General features: G+C 40.7%; 1 protein-coding gene across 3 annotated transcripts in view; it reads left to right on the forward strand.

The window, feature by feature from the left end:
* UNC13B (unc-13 homolog B) overlaps positions 1 to 20,819 on the forward strand; it is a 222,371-nt gene that overhangs the window by 43,765 nt on the left and 157,787 nt on the right. For all 3 annotated transcript variants that reach the window (XM_065657786.1, XM_065657787.1, XM_065657788.1), the window contains exons 6-7: positions 246 to 316; positions 3,389 to 3,446. In XM_065657786.1, the coding sequence (XP_065513858.1) occupies positions 246 to 316; positions 3,389 to 3,446 (129 nt within the window). The remainder of the gene's footprint in view (positions 1 to 245; positions 317 to 3,388; positions 3,447 to 20,819) is intronic.

A 20,819-nucleotide genomic window follows, 5' to 3' on the forward strand; every position in this document is an offset into this window, starting at 1 on the left:
TTACAGTGTTTATTTTCTGAGTGCTAACACAGGACAGTCATATTACTTCATATATTACTTCAAAATTATTTTTTCTTGTGTGTGTGTGGCTTGGTTTTTTTTTTTGGTTGTTGTTTGTTGCGGGTTTTTTTGTTGTTGTTTTTTGGTGGTGTGATCTTGGAATATCCTCCCTGTTTTAATGCTACTGGTGATAAATGCAAATTTGCGTGGTTAATAAGATGGTGTGACTTATTCTTTTTTTATAGATATCCCTGAAGAAGAGGCCAGATACTGGACCAGAAAATTAGAACAAATAAATTCACTGGGAGATGATGAGGTAAATATGTAAATAGAAAGATTAATGTAGTCCTGAATGCCTTATAACTTGCTTTTATTTTTTGTATTGGGTCTCTGCGATTAAGGTAACTACTGAATGTTGATCATTTACAAGTCTTCGTGAACTGTTTACAGAACTGTTTCCTGAAGTGTACTGATAGTGTAAAGGAGAGGAACATTTTTCTGCATGCTGGAAATGCTCAAGTAGCAAGAACTGTTTTGTTGATGTGCATACACTCAAAGGAAAGGTAATATCATGCATTACCTCACAAGGGAGTGAAGCTGTTTTTGACAAGCTACGATAGGTTCTCTTCATTTGTGAAATCAAGTCAAAAAGGACATTTTTGCAGTTAGGTGCTTCTGGGAAGAAGACAGAGCAAGAGAATGAATCTTTCTTGGAACGAAGGACTGTTGGCGCTGTTAGCTTTTGTCCTAATTCAGTTGTTATTGGTTCAGTTTATATGTATCTTGTAGCTGCTAGCTATGGCTTTGGTTTCCTGTTTTTTCTACTGTGTACTTGGCTAAACAGCTATTAACTACAAGTTACATTTTTTTTTCTAAGAGACACTGTAACATGATTAAAACTTTTCTTTACAGTTCACACTGCAAAATAAGGCTTGACATATTAATGCCTGTACTAGAAGTTTAGCATTAAAAAACAAACAAACAAACCCCAAACCCCTTGTGTTGATGCCAACATCATTGAGCAGGAAGATGGTGCTTGCTTAAACTCTTACTAGTTCTCTTCTTGTAGCAAGATAACTTGCAAAATGTTCTGTCAGTGACTTTAGGGGGTTTTAATTCTGGGATCCTTCATATATTCTTTTCTGCGCTTTCTGTGAGTCATTTGGTTTACCATGCAGATGGAGAAAAATAAGGTGGGTTTTCTTTTTGTGTGAGGACAGACTGGTATTGGAGTGTGTATAAAAACATAACTGCTTGAGGGCAACCTCTCCTGCCTTCTTAGAGGTTTGAGAATATCTTGGAATTGATGACAAGCTCAATCTGTGGTTTGAGCTGTGGTGCCTCCCTGCTCCTGTGCCAGGTCCTTCAGTGAAGCTTAGGTGCCCTCTAGTGCTTCACTGAACTGCTACTTGCTGAAAAGTATCCAGAGCTTTGTGAGACTCCCCTGTGTCCGGAGTGCCATCCATCTGCATGCTAATTGCATGCTTTGATCAAATACTGGTAACAAAATAATGTCTTTGTACTTGTGACCTAACGATCCCAAATTTATTATGGATGTTCCCAGTCACCAGTGAGAAAATAAGAACACCTGTGCAGGGCCTGACCTAAGGTTCATCTTGTCCCATGTCTGACAGTGATCCAGAGTGGGAATGATATTTTCCTTGCATATCCCTCTAATTTGCAGTGACTTGTAGCTCAGGAACTTCCAGAGCCAGAGGCAGTATCTTTGTGTTTAACAGCACTTGATGGATTTTTCTTGTGTGGATGTCAGTTACCTTTTGAACACATGCAGGTCAGTTATGTTGTAGCAAAGGAATTCGGCACCTTAATTGTGTGTTGCCCGCAAAAATATTCTGTTTGCTGTGAGCGAACAAATACTGTGTTCTGAAACTGGCTGGAGGCAGGTTTATTTGGATAAATTGAATGAATGATCCTCCTTAATCCACTCTGTGACACCCAGCTTTACAGACCTCACCTTCTTGCATGGCTTTTGGACTGCAGAATCCTAGTTTGCGTAGTGGTGTTTTGTCAGGACAACTTTGTGCCTTTATCTTCTTTTGTGTGCATTAAGTTCAACTATCTCCGTTTGGGACAATGGATGAACAGACTGAAGCTGCACAGCACTATTCAAGAAGCAGGTTCATTTGGAGCTTATATGGTGTAGTGAAGATGCTTTCCAGTCTCTATTCCTACAAACGCTTAGTATTCAGTTTTCTTTTTGGGGCTGCTGATAGCTGTTGGGCTGATGCCTTAAAAAGAACAAGCTGCTGCCATTTTTGGATCTCTGAGTGTAATAATTCAGAACCCAGTGCTGTCCTGTGCTTCTGAAATTCCTCATCAACAGACTTCCTTTCACTACTTTGTCAACAAATCAGTGCCGTGAGATCCAGGAGTTTTCGTTCTCACAATCCTGATTAACTCAGTGAGCTGGCACTTTGCTGATGAGAAGACCGACCGCCTTTCAGGATCACTTGTGCATTTTAAAGAGCACTGATCGGAATACAGCCACAACAGAAATCTGCAGTTTGTCACCTTCCCTGTAATGAACTGGTCTTTAATCCTCACCAAATCCAACGAGAGGCTGTCTGGTGGCCCTGTTTTGCACAGGTTGCAGCACCAGGTTGCTGAGGTTGCCACTTTGTTGTTGAAACTTTTTTTCCTAGCAAAGACTGTTCTCATTATTTTGCTCAATTGTCCTAATTTTCTCGTATCTCTATGTAATGCAATACAGAAGGGAATAACAAAATAAAACCACTGGCATTCCCCTAGAGAACACTTTGATGTTGTAACAAAGAGCTTTGTAGAAAGTCAAAGCTGGCTAATTGAAATATCTCTCTGTTCTCTAATGTAGTATTAAATGAGATGAAAAATACTTCATTTTTGAATGTACAGTGGATCACAGAAGAGTTTGAAAGTGCTGGCTGGGCAAACATTGTGTTTGTACCCTGCTAGGCACACTAATTATCTAACTGCTTCCATCTCCTACTGCAGCGTTGCTATGGGCCCACAGGAGTTTTGAGCCGTTGAAGCCGTGCTGGAGCGTCTACCCATAAACGGGCTTATTCTCAGTTCTGAGCTCCCCATCACAGTGACATTGTGGTGTGGAGAGTCAGACCTTTTAGATGTCTAATTTGAGGTCTCAGAACTGACAACAGGGCCTGTGCTTGTTGTAAAAGCCAACTTCACCGTGACCAGATGTGCACTTTTTAACACCTGGTTTTGACATGAGAAAAGAGAGGAGTTATGGGAGTGTGATTGAATATGGATATTAGGGAGAATATTTAACACTTTGATGCCACCAGGCATGCAGTTCTCTGAAAGATGTTTCATAAAGTTACTATTTGCTTTCTTATCATTCTGTGTTCCTTTTCTTTTTATCCTCCTTCAGTATTCCTTTCAGGAGGAAGTCCAGAAGAAACCATTGCCCAGTGCTGCCTCCCAGTGTTGTAAGTTAGACTTTATTTCTTCTCAACGTTTTTTACTCTTTCAGTTGTACTTTATTTCCTTCTCTGGTTTGTTATCAGTGATACCTCTGAACAATTTTTTTCTTGTTAGAAGTACTTAAATCTCTGTGAAGCTGATAGCTTTCATCAGTTAGGGAAAACTGTGCACCTCAAAGTGTTAGTTTAAAGCTTCGGATGCTAGAAAGTGAAATCAGGCATTGAGTCTTTAATCTGCTTGTGTCATCATGTATGCTAAGAACACAAAATGTGTTCTAAGTCACCTAGATTGTCAGACCCTTGTAATATCAACACAAGAAAGACAATGCTGATTTTTTTCATATAACTAAGTCAGGCTAAGTACTCTTTAAAAATCGTGTGTTGAATATTCTTTTTATGACTTCTTGATGACATTTTTAGAGGAGGAGGATAGATGGAGGCGTGCTGCTGGTAGCCTTTTAAAATGCACCAGAGGTTTGTACTTGGTGCCTAATTTGTTTGATATTACTTTTAAACGCTGTCCTGATGGATGAAGAAGATTTTTACTAATTTCTGCTTATCTCATCTTGCACTTTTTCTGCTTCTGAAAACATGGATGGAAAAATAACGTAGGACATACTGTATCTGATGGTCTGCAAAATTAGATTTCTGAAACACTGCTTTTGACATACAATAGATGAAAGCTCAGTGATGTCTCTTATGAATGTCTTATCTACTTTTGGCAACAACATTAATAAAATTCAAGTCTCGTAATTTAAACAAACCTTTTATCCTCTAATTCAAATCGTATGCAGTGCATATTACACTTTGCAGGCTGTTTATCCATTAGGCTGATTACAGAATCTCCACATAACTGTTAATATTAAGAAATGTTAATTACTGTTTACCTTTTTGAGTAGAATTAATTTATCTGTATAATGTTGTTATGTTTTCTTAAAACTATCTGCAAAAAAACATGGAGATTAACCCATTGGCTAGGAAATCTGAAGGTGTTGCATAGCTGGAATACATGCAAAGCTATGTGAAAGTATTCTGGCAGTGGTACTCTAGGCAACACCAAATGTGTCGTCCTTTCTTTAAAAAGCATGTATATAAAAAATACAGCTTGTTTAAAAAAAAAAAAAGAGCAGGCTACAAATTATTTGTAAAGTCTACAAGTAAGAAGGGTTGTTGGAGAAGCTAATATTTGACTAAATTGTACTAGCACAGTATGCAGAACCTGTAACATCAAAAGATCGAATTAAAACAGTCTGATACAAAGTGTCCAAGAAATGAATGTGTTATTTGCTGAAATGACTTCCCTGGCTGCGTGCCCTGGACTTTGCTTTTGTTTGAGAGCGGATGGTTTGATTGACTCTGCTGAGTGTTGGGCTGTGGGTAAATTAGGAGCAGAGCTTCTGTGTAGGGAAAGCAGCAGCACCTGTTGCCACAGCACGGTGCTTTCGCATCCTTAGGCTCTTGTAGCCGCTTTCTTCCCTGCAGGACCAGCTCATCTCTTGAAAACAGACATAGTAAAGAGCAGAACTGCAGCTGCCCTCTTTGTGTTGCCTGTTAACAGCCTGCATCTTGCTGCAAACTGACCTTTTAAAGTAATTAATTGAAGGCCCCAGCTCGAACAATTAATATCGCATAAGAATTAATTTAATCATTCATGAGATTAAAGCAGTCATTAGGATGGATGTTAAATATTTAGTAGCAGTATGTGGCTAATGTATTTAAGAATTTTCTAGTAATTCAATAAAGCTTGTGGCACTGCATGTACTTTTGCCTGCAAGTGCCCAGCATCTATTACATGGACAAATATAAAACAGACATTTAATGTAGAAGCACTTTTGAATAATGAACTCTGCCTGCGTCAGTCGGTGCATAAGAATTGTAAGCTTGCCTGAATGTATTGTAGCCCTTTGGAACCTTAGAATTCAACCCAGAAGGTTCATTGATTGTGTCTCTATTGAAAGCCGACGTGACCTTTGCATATGACGCAGGAGCTCAACCCTCTTTTACATAGGAGCAGGCTAGGTGTCCTTCCCTGATCAAAAACAAGTGTTCTTACTTACCATGTGGGTAAATAATTGATAGATATCTTTTTAGATAAAATAAAAATATCCTCAAGAACGTTGGTAAGACTCACCCAGTTTTCCATCACGGTGTGCTAGATGAGATGTGATTGCTACTGGGAGCAGGACACGATCAGCTGGACAGCAGACCAGGTAACTGGAAGGAGCAAAAAAACCTCCTGAGTTTGAGTAGTTTTCGCCCCATGATAATATCTTACCAAGTCCTAAAAAAATACAAAGTTATCTTAAAACCTGATGCACTGTAGAGCAGAAGTACAGCAAACACTCTGTATAGCTTGCATTTCAAGAAATAACAGTATAACTACACATGCCGCTGATTTCCTGCTTAGCCCTACTCTTGCAGATCTCAGGAGACTCTTCCGGTTTCTTTGACCTAACTAGAGAAAGTCCTACTCCAGCCGGAAGGGTCAGGTTCATTAAATGGGGAAATACAAGTCTTCATGTGTTTAAAATTAGGTTATATTTCTTCCCTATTCTGCTCCTATGTTATCCATACATGTCTGATCCCTTTCTCAAGCCACCTTTTATCATGGTTAATTCCCCATCCCCTGTGTGGATGCAAGTTGTTATCTCCCCTGAGTCGGGACGAGGAGAAGGATGGAGCAGGGTGTGAGGGAAGAAAGCTGGGCCGTGTCTGAAAGCCACCAACTGATCTGTGAGGGTGGGTTTTCATCTCTGACCGTGTGTGGGCTGCTGCCTTGGCATGGTGCCATGGCAAATCTCTGCCCAGACTGGGTGCTCTAATTTTTCTGGAGATTATGAAGCTTTCAGGCCCAGTTTCACAGTCTCAAATGCTGTTTTGTTCTTAGGAAGAATCTGACCTGTGGTTTCTGAGGTAATATGGGATTTGGGCTTCCTACGTATTCTTAAATGAAGCAGGTGGGTCTGTTGTCCATGCAGCCTCTTCTAAGCTCTACTGATTTTGACACTTCTTGCCTCTTTGCTCATCGTACTGAGTAATTTCATTTTTACCTCCTAAATTCCATGCTTCCCTATATATTTCTTGTGCCCCACAAAGATCATGTGCTTCCAGTTGATTTCACTTTCACTGATCCCAAACGATAAGCAGAGCATTATAGCGTCCATGGATCCAGTTTTGTTTGCATTTCTATTAAATGTAATCATAATTCTTAATTTCCTGATACCTCATTGTTGGATAACTGCAGCATTCTCATATTAGCTTTTACCTGCAATGTGAAATTAGATGTAAACTAAAAAGAAAACAAACTTTATTGTCTGGAGATTCACATTAAATAAAGCAGAATGAAAAACTGTTATTTGATTACTTTGGCATTCATTGAGTCAATAAGCTCTAAGTTATTTATTGTGGTAGCTACAGATTTATTTTCCTTGTACGCTCAAGATCATTTCTGGCAACATAAAAGTCCATTATAATCCATAAAAGAGTCACTCTGTCAGTATTTTAAATGAAGCTCTGGCTTGAAGCAGACACCATGCAAACTGGGATGAAAATGGTATTCTGTATCTTTGTGGAGAAGATTTGCCAGTCTTGTTTAATATCACCTACTGTAAATGCTGCCCTGCACCTTTTGTTAGAGACCTCACAAATCGGGAAGAGAGTAGGTTTGTTCAGTATGATTCTCAGAAAAGATAACCTAAGTGCTACTGAATCAACCAGTTGTGTCTGTCCTCATGTATTTGACTGATCTTTCTGAGAATGCTTTATCCTTCCTTCTCTGCATGTATTTTTTCTTCCACTTCCTTGAGTCTATGGTGTTAGTCTTTGCACAGTAAGACCCTGATAGACCACGATGAACCATAGTTCTGTCGTACGTGTCTTTTGCTGTGTAAAATCCCTGTCTACCAGGACTGGTTTGGTGTTTGTGTTGTGTGGTTTTTTTTTTTTTCTTCAGAAGAAGTTAAATTTGTTGCTTGGCTCTGGATTGTGAGTTGATGCAACAAAAGAAATGTCTTCTCTGATACAGTGTTATACCAGCAGAAAAAAAACAAAGCTACGCTGTGCTTGGTCTGCCAGCAGATCAGAGAGAAAGGAGCAAGACATCTCCTCCAGGAGAATAAGAAGGAACTCAAAATGCTGTCTGGAGTGTGTATGTGTGTCCACATGCATGCAGGAAAAAAAACACTGCAGTTTTGTTGTAGATACGTAGCTTTTTAACTACTTAAAAGCTGGCAAAATGTGTTATACATGTTATATTAATAGGAATGTGTGTCATTTGATGCTGGTTTAATTTTTTGTATTGACCCTTCTTTCCCACTGATATTTGAAGAAACCTATTTCTGCAAAATGTGTAAGGCAAAGTTCTGCTAACATCTACACATGCACCACTATTTCGGAAGTACCAGAGGCTGACTTTGAGAGGTTTAATTCCTGATGCCCATTAGTTCTCTTTTCCAGGAGCTCAAATTCCACTGATGCATCAGCAAGGCTTGTAGGTTCCTCTGCGCAGACTGACTCTAATGCTGAGATTACGCTGCTGCTTTCTATGGCACCCATGAGGAGCTTTGTCTGCTGAAACCCCGACTCCCCAGCAAGCCCTGGTGACATCCACACTGGTTTTGTGTTTAGGGCGCTGCACTGTGGATCCTATAACAGCATCTTTATGCTGCTGTTAATGTGCCGTTGGGTTGGGGCTGTTAAACCCTGCTGCCAGGATTTGCACAGCACGGGTGTTGTGGTTCCAGCAGAAGCGGTGGCACCAAGGGCACAGATCTGGGCAGGCCGTGGGTCCGAGGCAGCTGGTAAAGCTCTTGTTTACAGAGCTTGGTTGGCAGGATTTGCGTTGCAGCCTATGATGATTGTGCCACTGTACTGGGCACTAGAGAGGCCCCACCTTGAATCCTGTGTTCAGTGTTGGGCCCCTCATCATAAGAACATTGAAATACTAGAGAGAGTATGGAGCAGGGCGAGGAAGCTGGTGAGGGACTGGAGCACAGATCTGATGCGGAGCGGCTGAGGGAACTGGGGCTGTTCAGCCTGGAGAAAAGGAGGCTGAGGGGAGACCTTATCACTGTCTACAACTGCCTGAAAGGAGGTTGGAGCGTGGAGGGGGTTGGTCTCTTCTCCCAAGTAACAAGTGATAGGACAAGTGGAAATGGCCTCAAATTGCGCCAGGGGAGGTTTAGATTGGATACTAGGAAAAAATTCTTCACAGAAAGTGTTGTGAGGCACTGGAACAGGCTGCACAGGGCAGTGGTGGAGTCAGACAAGGTTCTTAGGGACATGGTTTAGTGCTAGAGTTAGTTTAGGTTATGGCTGGACTCGATGGTCCTGAGGGTCTCTTCAAGCTAAAATTATTCTATGATTCTATTTTAATTGAATTAAGTCATAGCCATCCAAAGTTACATGTGCTCTCATTTGGGCATGCCATCTTTTGCCTTTGTTGAATTCTGTCGTTTATTCTAGTCGAAGATGTTGTCTGCCTTCCTCCAGTGTTCAACTGGGTGAACTATGGCAGCAAATGTACTGAAATGACATCATATTAAGACATTTTTTTTCTCTCTCTTTGGTAGCAATATGTAAAAAAAATTATCTACTATACCAGGCTCTCAAAGCTAGGCAGTATCGAAGTGCTCTTAGCAGGCTACAACTTGACCATCTTATTAGTTCTTAGAGATGGATGATCGGTAACAGTGCAGTGGCCAGCAGCGTAGTCACCTGTAATTGCTGGGAGGTGATACCGCCCTCCTTGTAGAGATCTATATTCTATATCTAGATTCTTTGTACATCTAGGTTCTTGCTGCTGGGGCTTTTGTTTGTGGTTGTTTTGTTTTGTTTTTTTCCTGGTTACCAGCCTGCTTCTGCACTTAGAAACAACAGAGGTCAGCAGCTACCTACGACATCTCTACACCAGGCCAGTTTGGGAAGAGTAAGGAGGAGGTCAGTGATTATTTTACCCCTCTCAGGGGTAGGTGACACTAAAGATCCTGCTGCAGTCATTGAAAAGCTGTGCTCTAGTGAACTACTGGCCACAGTGCAAACAGCAAGTCCCACAACAGTTCTCAAAGAATGTTCAGTGTAAGTGTAATTCAAAACAGGACACATGAATGACACTTTTTTTTTTTTTTTAAATTAAGCTAGGCAGAGGAAAAACTACTCCTGTTTGTACAAGCAAATCTGTTGCGTGAGCTGTTTTGTGGTAGTTTGCTGACGGGCTGGGAAAGCGAGTTCTTTGGGCTCTGTGTTTCTGAGTGACTGGCAGCTCCTGTTCCTCTTCGTTTAGGATAAATCCCATCTGGGAGATGTGGTTTTTTGTGGCTTTGCGGTACTCACTGGCTGGGCTGGCTGAGGGCACAGCAGGTCTGCTCGAAGGAACACAGATTCAAGGTCTTGCTCTATGATGTCTGCCTGCATTTTTGGAATAAAGCTGCTACTTCAGTACTAGATATGTCTAAGAAAAAGTACTCAGCAAATAGAAGTTCGAAATAAAAATACTAGCTCTATTAGAAGATTCTACATTAACAAAATCTGGCTTTCTGCTGAACTTGAGAGGAGAGCAGATGTGTGGTTTTGCTCCTGATCCTCTAAATGTACTTTGTTTTGGTTGTTGTTTTCCTAGAGTATGTGCTGTATTCTGAAAGGTGTTGACAAAGAAATAAAGCTTTGACTTTTCAATAAGCCCCAAACATAAAGCCCTTCCTGAGATGCTTAACACTGCTAATACTGACATGTTTCTCTATAAGCAGTGATCAAAATAAGTAAATACTTGGTTGGTGACTGTAAATTTACTAGTTTGTTTACTGTTCTTAATGAATGTGTCTTTTTTTTTTTTTCTTTTCTGGTGGGGATTTCTTAAGGGCTCTGAAACTTTATTAGTTATCCTTTAATGTCATAGCAATAACTTGCATTTTGTTACCACAATGGAATATAACCTTTTTAAAAATTGAAGATTTTAAACTGGAAAAAATATTGCTCAACTTTACAGACTATAAATATGTGTCCTTGAGCAATGAGGCTTGTAGTGAAAGTCCAAAATTGAAAATCAGAAGAATCTTTTATCTTTTATCTCAGCTGCTGTACAACATCATATTCTCCTTCAGGAATATAGTAGTGATCCACTAGTGTAGTCCTAAATTGTATATTATGAGGAGTATATGCAACATTTGTTGGTTGTCATGTTTATATCTCTTAGCCAAATAATCTGTGTGATTTGGTAGCCCAGAAGTTTGTAAGATGGGACAGCCGTGCTGGGCATTAGCGCAGTGATAGATCAAAACTGTAGATCAAATCAAGTGGCAGTCTGCCCAATTCTTTTTTACTGTGGTTATTAGTGAGTCGCACAAGCTTGTAGCAACATAGCGGATACTTTCAGTTATTTGATGATGATCCAAGTGTTGCGTAGATTGCCAGCTGTCAATCCGGTGGTGTTTAGCCATAGGAAAGGTGGCCAGAAGGGTTGTTTCATTTAGTGAAATAAAATACTCCAAAATTTCAGCATAAGCTGAGTGAGTGTAGAGTAAAATGTGGTGAGAAAGAGGGAACAGGGAGCAAGCAGAGTACCCGTCTGTTGTACTCTAGTGTCTGTCCTTGCTTCTGTCAGCTCCTTGTAGCTCATTTCCCTCTTGTGCTTTCTCATCTCTTTTTGTGCACAGGGCTTTGCCCTTGCCTGTGATGTTCCAAAACTCTTGGTCGTCCTGCTTACTGAAAACCTGGCTTTGTTCTAAAAAGCTATTCAATGTTTGTTTTCTATTTCAGAAACTTATTCCACTAAAATACCACGTTTAATTTTGGGAAGTACATTGAGTATTGGAAGAATATACATTTTAATGGAATCTGAGATCTGTGTGCACTGTAGTGAGGGTCTTAGCCAGGGGAAAAGGAGGTTTATTAAACCTCGAAGAAAGAACTGACCAGGACCTTCCCAGCTCTATTTGTATTCTATAAACTGTACTTTGTCAGCACAAAATATAGTGTAATTTTCTGAGCTGAGTTTACTTTTTTATAAACTTGTTTAGATGCTCTCTGCCTAGCATGGGATATAGCAGGAGTATTAAATAATTTATCAGCATGACTGTCAGCAGTGGACAGCAGTAAACAATAATGTTCTGATGAGGATAGGTCCCAGCTATTCTCAGAGACTTATAAACAGAAATGAAACAAAATGGCATGCAGGCAATCAAATTAGACTTGGAATATTCTGCTTTTCTACAGTGTCCCTGCTGATCCAGGCTTGACAGTGTGAAGTGGGGAGGAGGAGTTCCTCCTTGAACAGTTGCATAATTGAGACACAGAACGAGCATATGTTGTGTTCAGCTAACTGTGGGAACTTAGATGTGCTTTATAAAATGTGTTAACGACAAGAATGTTGTAGCTTCCAAGGCACCAGGCTGCTGGCATCGCTTAGTCCTTAATTGTAGGTTTATATGAAACCTCATTTTTTCAGTACTGAAACTTATGAATACAAAATAATGTGATAACCAAGACACACACTGTTGGTATTTAAAAGCACATGGAGTAACTAGTCTGACTTGCCTGTATCATCCATTACAGTGTTAATGTATGTTGTCGTTGTTGTCTTTTTCAGAATTACACTTTCTATTTTCTATCTACCTGGACTTTTGGTGTTTTCAAGTTCGTACAGGCTTCACTTTGTTCCCAAAGGTGATCTGGAAGGGAACTTTTCTTAACAAGTTGAGGTTATGCATGTTATTTTTATGAAGCAGAAAAACAACTTGAAAAGGCTAAAAAGAAATTCTGTTTTCATTAACCTTCAAGATATCAAGACTGTCAGCCCAGGTCTTCTGCGATTATGCTGAAGGACTGAGATATATACTGTTAGCTCCTGAATCTTAAATGAAACAGCATATGTGTTGAATCTTTAATAAATTCATCTTTTATCCAAAATGTTAGATGCTGAAGTGAAGTGGGTGTTAGTGAAAACAAACAAAAGTGGAGTTTTGAGATTCTGGCTGAAAATCCCTTACTCTCTGTTGCATCTCTTTCTGTTTGCTCCTGCAGTGTTGTCTTCCCAGTCAGTCTCTAGTTGTAGCCCTCGTTAGCCAAGACCCGAATCATCAGTATGAGAAAACTTGGAGGGTAAGGAGCTGGTGTCTAAAGGCAGCTGCTCTTCTCTCTGCCCTGCCCTGCTATTTGTCTTAGGTATGGAAATAATAGTCACTATTCTGCTTTTGAAAGTTAGTGGGGTTTTCCTGCTGTTCCTAAGGGACTTGGTAGCAGCAAGGCAGACAAGTCAGTAGCTGCCTCAGGGGTATCACTGTGAGTTCAAGGACTCTGTGGGAGGTGGTGATGTTTCTCCTCCAAAGACAGACCTTGTATCTGCAAGACGTGTTTTTAGCACTTGGTGGTTTTCTCCTTGTTGCAGTATGAAACTGAGAGTCGTGTTGTGCCAACCATGGGACCATTTTCTGTCAAGGAAACAAGGGCTAGGAACAGTCTGAGCGGGTTTCGGGGATCAGGCTTTCTGTTTTCTCTTGAGGAGCCACTCATTGCCTATGTGCAAATTACAGTGGTTTGTGCTGAGGTTTGTGCAGAGGCTGCCAGTCTGGGAACTTTGTCTTTGGGGAAAGGTGCAGGACAGGTAAGCCCCATTTCCTCTGCAGTTGTTCTGATCTGTATACTGGTTTTGGAAATTTATAGTATCTTCCGATGTTTCTTTTCCAGTTGCTTTGGGATGTTACCTGTGCATTCATTTGTGTACAATGAAATGGGTTTAACTAGCAGGTAGTCTGAATGCAAAAATGTTGTGCCACTGCAGAGTTTTTCTGCTTCTTTAATAGTAATCCAGGCTGCAAGTGCCTGAATGTTGGCTTCCTTTGCCTCCTGCTGCTCACAAGAGATAGGAACCGTGTGATGGAAAGAGTTGCTGGGGTTGCTATCCCACGTGTTAGTGGCTTGAAATTTCCAGGAATGAGATACACATAAGCTATTGTTTGACTTACACATTAATAGGAAATAGTCTTCTCTTTAACATGAACTATTTATTGCAGCATATTACATCTCAGCGCAGAGTTCTGTCAACTTCTTGCTCTTTTTCCTGAGCCCTCTCCCCATGTCCCTCTCTGATGCTCCTGCTCTCCTTGCCTCTTGTTTTTGAACCCTTTCTTCTGGTTGTCTCCCTTTCTCATCTCTCCTTGCCGCGTGTGTTTTACTTCTGTTTTATGTACCAGCTTGGTTGTGTGTTCCTCTTTCTCCTCTCCTTTTCACCTGGGAAAGACTCAGACCTCTGTCAAAGCTGATCTTCAGGCAGTCACTGGATTTTCATTGTCACAAAAAACAAGCCTGAGATGATAGCCCTGTGGTCAGGGTCATGCAAACGCTATCTGGTGGGTCCTGGCGGGCTTATGAGCTATCTGGGTACATCCTCATCTTGCCAGCACGGCTGGCTCGGGTGCATTGTCCAAGGGTGGCTTGTCACACTTTCTGCTGTGGACCAGAGAGGCAGAATTTGTGGTGTCTCAGACTGTAGTCTGCTGGTACTCGGCTCTATGGACTTCAGTTTTTCTCACTTGTTCAGTTGTGTAAACAAGGAAAAAGTTTGTATTAATTATTTCTGTAGACGGGAGGAGAATAACCTTTTTATACTCTGTTGAAACTGCATGTATTCAGCATTATACCAGTTTAATATATGGTTCTTTCTAAATCAACTCAGCTAAAAATGTCATTGAATTTATTCAATGCACATACTTGGTCAGAGCTGCTTCATTTAATGACCAATGCAAACACACATTGCTTTTTTTTTCCCTAACTACTTTTGTAGAAGCTGGAAGGGAAGGACCTACCTTTGAAGCTCTGCTAGGAAACAGAAATGCCACTTAAATTTGGGCTTTGGCTGTGCACTACACGTGTGTGGGAACCTGGAGTCCAGGAACTCTGCAAGTGCTGAGATATATCTGCGGAACTGCATTTCTTTGTAAACCTTTCATGTCTGAGAAGGAAGGAAGGAACAACCTGGTTGAAGCTTTGGTGCACCATTAGTTTCCAGATGAGAGAGGATTACACTCTGGCTTCCTCTATTTTTTTTTTTTCTCCTTAGGATTGTCCGCACCTGTGCATTTTTTTTTTCCCCTGTTCACCTTTTTCCTCTCCATAGAATTGAAATGTCACCAGAGCCCCTCTGTAGTACATGTGCATAGGGACCTGTGCCTTGGGAAGCCAAGTTACCCACCAGAACCGGTTATTGCTTAGCTAGTCTCGTGGTGATTTTTTTTAAAGATTTTTTTTTTTTTTTCCAGAACGATTTTCTTCAATTTTGGCTGAATGCAAGAACTATCCCATTCTAACTTTTTTTAAATGAGGGCAGGGGAAGGGATTTGTTCCATCGTCTAAACTCTCCTTCCAGAAAGTGTATGCCTGGCTGGTAGCAGAGGTGAGGCTGGCAGCCAGGACAGAAAGCTCTTGCTTGTTCTGTGCATGTATCTGAGGGATTTTGTTTATTGCCTGCTGCACTTATGCATCAACACTCCTGTAAACGTCACTTTTTAAAGTGCTTTTACACACCATCTTCTAGAAACGCTGGTTCTGAAGCTTTTCTTGGCGTTGCAAGTTGTGTGCGTGCTTCCAGGGTGCTTTGAGGGTTTTATGTAGTAGTTTGTTGCCTCTGTCATACCAAGTATGACTTTGGGGTGACAACGTGGGTATTGATAAGTAATAACTTGGCTGTCTTACCCACTTGTACTTTAGCTTTAGCATGAATTTGTCGTCACCTTTAATTTTAACATGGAGAGATTTACTTACTGTTATAGGATTAACTTATGACCCTTTGCATACTTAGGATGCTGTGGGAGTTCTTAAGTTTTTATACCAGTGTGTATATTGAGCAAAGAAAGTACTTTTACTTACTGCTAGTTTACATGCACGTAGTTAGCTTTTCACACTGTTATTACTGGTGTAGTGCTATCACCACTGAGTTACCTTTGTTCTGGAAAGGGGGCAGAAGTGGAAACATGAAGAAACTTTCAGTGCTTGACTTGCAGAGTTTAACCTAGAATCACATACTGCTCTTAAATGGACTCTCATTTCTGGGATGTTCTGTCTGTAATCCTGATAACGTGTGGACTGGGAAATAAGTGTTTAACTGCTCTTGCTAAGTAGTGTGTTGGTAAGTATTTTGTCTACTTGTGTTAATAAATGTATAACTGCTTACTAGTTCCTAGAGTTTATAGTGATCTTCATCTTCAGAAGGTCTTACAAGCAAACTGGACAGTGAAGAGTACGCACCTAAATAGAATTAATATTATAAATTAAAAATCTCTTAAATTTTGAAGCTTGCAATATATAAGGCATTTTAAATACATGAAAAGTATGCTTGTGGTTTGTTTTTCTAAGCTTTCTTTTTCCATTCCTATTCTTTGCTGCCATTTGTGTTACATGCAGGCAACTGGAGTTATTTCGGATGGGGAGAGCAGCAGAGTACGTAACAGTTTGATTTCTTGCAAGTTTTCTGATCCTATAGTGATACAGCATGGTCAAGTATGAGGAAAGTGGAACTATTCATGCATATAGAAAATCTGTTCCATTGTCTTTTCTTTTGAGTCTTTGTATTTGTGTGGATGGACGGCTGTTCATTTGTTCATTGTTAACTTTGTTTTGGCTATGTTTTAAATGAGTTGCTTGTGCCTTCTACTGCAATTTGAGGGTAAGATGGCAATATTTCCTGTAAAGGTGATTCTGGTTTTCTGCTTGTATACAACTTTTATGTTGGTCTTCACACTCATAAGCCCAAATCAGTGTTTTGAGTAACTGTAAAACACAAGGGAATCTGTAGTAATTGTTATATTAAGATGCAAAGATATGCTGCAAGTGATCACAGAAATTCCAAATACTGCAAATAGGAGCAAATCCAAAAGCAGAAATGGTTGATGCACACCAGTGTGACAGAAGGGTTATAAGTATTGTAGCGTATTCAAGATCAGTGAGACAGTATCATGGCAGAAGTGGCAAGGGCTTTGCTTTAACTAGTGTTTACCAGCGTTGGAAAGATGAAACTCAGGTACTGCAGCCATCTGTGATCTGTAGAGCTAATGTGAAGACGGTGTGATGACTTTTGCAGAGGCTGCAAGGTTTTTGTTCATTGTTCCAGAAAATGTGCATGAAGCATCTTCACTGTCTGGAAGTCCTACGGGTTCCAACAGACAAGGCTTCTGCTCAAGATAGGTTGCTTGACTTCTACTGCGCATAGAACCTGCAAAGATTGACCCAGCAGTCTTAAAACGAAGGTGTGTGTTCCATGTGTCAAAACCAAGGGTGAGGGTGTTGCTGAGGGGAACAGGCAAAGAAAGATCACTGTGACCACCGCCAGCTGGGAAGAGATTCTGCCTGGTGCTTTTCCAATTTTAACATAATGGAATTTGGAGAGGACACTTGACTGCAGCCAAGTAACTTAAGTCTAATGTCCAGCTAATGTTACAGTGCATTTCACATGTGGACCTGCATTTTAGGAGTCTTCCACCAGTGACTTCCCCATCTCTTGTCCCACGACATGTTTTGTTCTCCTTATTCTCCCATCTTTGATCAAACCATAAGTCCTCTGGGCCCAGCTGACCAGCTTCGTCACGCTGTCAGTGTTGGATGTCTCAGTTGTTTGGGGTTGTTCTCAGAGGTGTGATAGGATAACTGAGAATTAATGAAACTGTTGTATACTTCTAAAACAAAGATTAGCGTCCTAAATAGCTTTCGATTCCCCAATTTTGTCTGGTTTTGGGAAGTGCGGTGCTTAGGCGTTGGTCAGTCAGAGATTTAGGAGGGTTGTACAGAGGGTGTTTCTCTTGTTGTTGTGTGGTGGTTTTGTTTTAAAAAGTACTTGTGTTCATGCAGCTCCATCCTTCCCATGATGTCCTCTTAGAAATCACGTCACCATCCTTATAGGCAGGCTTGGGCCAGTATTGTTGAGGTTTCCAAGTGAACTCCATTAACTTAACGATGTAATGAAAAAGTACTTTTAATTGTAAACTTATAACAGCAACTGAGAAGGAAGCAGCACGAACAGCATGTTAGTAGCTGGAAGACTTTTCTCTGGTGAGAGCTTTTTGCAAGAGGGGTTCTGTAGCCCAGAGCCTTGCTAGCTGGGCAGAGGGTACTTTAGAAAAGGGACATCTTGTGCTGGTGATGTGGTTTCATTTTAGGAAAGGGAAAGACTTAAAGCTTTAAGGTGTTCAAGGCAGTCTTTGCACTTTGGACTGTCAGTCCACTTCTTGCCTGTTGAGTGTTTCACCAGCAGAAAGTATTTTCAGGTGGTAAAAACAAGATTATGAAAGCTCTTAAACTGCAGACCGCAAATTGCTAATTTGCTATCTTAAAGTTATGCAAATTTCTAATATATTTTTAGATGGTGAGGGCAATAGGATGGACTAATGACCTGCAAAGTTGCACTTAAAAAGTTTCTCAAAACCTATGAATTTTTAGCATGGAGAGCTATAGAAGATCCTCAAAAAATGCCTTTGTGTCCTTTTGAGATTATTTTTTTCCTCCTTGTTACTTCAATAGTCCTCTTTAAACATGCATTTTGATTACAAGATTTCCGAAAGTGTACACGATTGTCAGAAGTGACTGATAGTTCAGTGGTCAATGGAGTATTGGGGTCTGACACTTAAAGAAAGAAGTTGTTGGCAGCTATTGTGAAAAGCAATTTGAACGGATGAAGGGTGAGGAAGGCGAGTTGCAAAGGCCCTGGTGTGCAGCTGGCAGAGATCTCTTCTGGTTTTGGACTGGAAGTCATTCCTTCAGTTAGTACACTTTATTTTCTTCTAACATTATAAAAATAGCCAAAAGCTGTGTAAAGCTCAGTGGCTTATTTTGGAGAAGCAGTGGGGATTTTTGGGTTACACCTTATATGAATCTCCTTCCCCAGTGCCCAAATGTGTTGCACTTTACTGCATTTGTCCAAGTTTTTGGAGAATAATTAAGCTTGGGACTGGACCCCATCTCCCAGTGGCCGATGACACATCACTGCTAGAAAAGCAGGAGACAATTGCAACTGAATGTGGCCTTTTGAGAGGAGCTCCTGCTGGGCATTGGGACCTTAAAACAACAAAACCACCCCTGCAAGTGCATTCGTCCAGCCGCCTGTGATAATTTTGCTGTTAGCTTTCCTTCCTGTCGTGAAGCTTGATGTAAATAAAGTTGCCAGAGGTTAAATGTGACTAGTAGAGCTGGTGTGACAGGACTGTGCAAAGTGGTTTTCAGGTCAGTATGTTAAAAACTGTATGTATTCTGCCCTGCAGCAGTGGTGTAGTAACTTCTGGAGGCAGGATTGGAGAGAAATAACAGGGTTTCCAGGAGGCACGTTGGTTCAGAGAACCTATCTCCTTTCTTGATTTTTTCCCCACTCTTTGTAAAATCCTACTGTGTGATGTGACTGTCCAATAGGTTTGCTTCTTGTGCTGCCTATATGCATGAATATTCAATTATTAAACATGAACAGCATGCTTTTGCCCTGTCCTTCAGCCTTACTCCCCACTCTCTACACAGTGGGTCCAGCAACAAAGACACTGTTTTCATCCCTTGAGACCTCTTTGCTACATGTGAAATTTTTTAAGCTGGGGTAAAACAATTACTGTCTTTTTATGTGTATTATTATGTATCTTGTTATTAATTAACTGATCTTCAGAGACTGAGGCTAAGCTACAGCTTTCCTTATGGAAGACTTGTTGTGTCATCTGTTTGAAGAAGATAGTGCTTGAATTTATCACACCATGTGTGTTGAGGGATATTTTGCTGAAACATGGGCTGTAATGCCTGACCTCTCCTTTTGAAGGGGTGCTGCACCCCTGAAGCTGCTTCTGCAAGTCCTTGTCAGTCTCTTGCTTTAAATAAAATTCAAATGTTAAGGTAATGAATGGGGTCATCATCATGTGCAGGCATTTCACAGTATTCTTTCTTGCAAAGGTGATTTGTGCTATAAGCCACATATGAGCCAGGTTTTGGTGCTTTTAATCAGACTGAGCAATGTCTTCATTTTTGAACACTTCTGTTTAAGCGAGATTGCTCATAGGGCAGGTGCAATTCAGCATGAATAAGAGTTTCTGGAGGTGGCCCTTACTTTATGAGTCAGTTGAGGATTTCTGCCTGGTATTAACATCTATGGATGCTCTGGATGCATGGCGCATCCATCAGAGAAACAATATGTTCCTGCCTCATTGGCGTTTGAGCTGGAGCTTTGCATCCTTTAAACGTGTCATTGGGGACACATTTTGTGTTGTGACCTCTAAGAGACTTCCTTGTGCTAAACACCAGTAAGAACTGGGAGAAATTCTGGTGCCACCTTTTTAAAATGTATATGCTGTCGATGTTGGATTAACATTTAAGCTAAGCAGCTGTTTTTAGATGTCACTTAGAGATGCTGTGGTTCACGTGGGAAATCTTGGTTTGATAGTGCAGAGGGGAGATGCGATGACCGGTTGACAAACCCAGGTAGTGCTTCTGCAGAAGTCTAGTCAGGGAGTTTGGAAATCTCTGAGCCCCTCAGCTGGGCAGAGTCGCTGACCACGAAAACCCGTGTCCTGCTTCCTCATACCCATAATTGTGTAAGTTTTGCAAGCCCTTATAGTAACTTTAGCTGGGTATTAGTGAGTTACTGGATTTGCTATTGTTCCGACTCAGATAATTATAACACTGATTGGTATTTTTTATTATACAGTTGTGGTGAGAGAAATTGTTTATCCCTAAAGCTGTTGGTCTGGTGTTTTTTACCAAATCCCAACTCATATAATGATTATGCATTCACAGCTGGAAGAGCTTTGCATGATACCAGAGTTATGTAGGCTTTACCTTAAATAAGAATTAGATCTGATGGGAAGGAGAAATTAGTAGAGCAGCACAGTGAGGCGTTAGAAAGCTCTTTGGAACAGTATCTCTGTCCAAATAAAAATAATTATTGTGCATTAGACGGTAATGGCTCTAGTGTTCAGCAATGACATTGTTTGGCTGAGTAATAGCTTATTTTCCTTCTGAGGATGACATATGCCTTATGATGTACAAATAAATCAGCCCTTGCTCCACAGACTGGAAGTTTGGTGCTTCTCAGAGAGGTTTGGTGCTTTGGCATATCCAATCATTTCTGTGTAGCACGTCTTGAGTGCTTCTCCTAAGCACTGAACTGTAATAAAATCGAAGGACACTGTGCTTTTAATAAGGCTGAATAAAGCAGTATATGATTGCTATTTGTTTATGTTCAATTGACTAGAGACTGACAAGAACTGTGCAGCATTTAGAGTATGAAAAAGCAGGAGACTTAACTCCATTTTCAGTGTGGACAATCAAATTGAGTTGATTGTACTTAAGAGAGTAGAGCTGGGCTTTTTCAAGTGCTTTGTGTTTTGCAGATGTGTTTTCTCCTGGGCTTATTTTCTGCTCTTCAATCTACTT

The sequence above is a fragment of the Caloenas nicobarica genome, chromosome Z (assembly GCF_036013445.1).
Source record: "Caloenas nicobarica isolate bCalNic1 chromosome Z, bCalNic1.hap1, whole genome shotgun sequence".
Taxonomy (NCBI): Eukaryota; Metazoa; Chordata; class Aves; order Columbiformes; family Columbidae; genus Caloenas; species Caloenas nicobarica.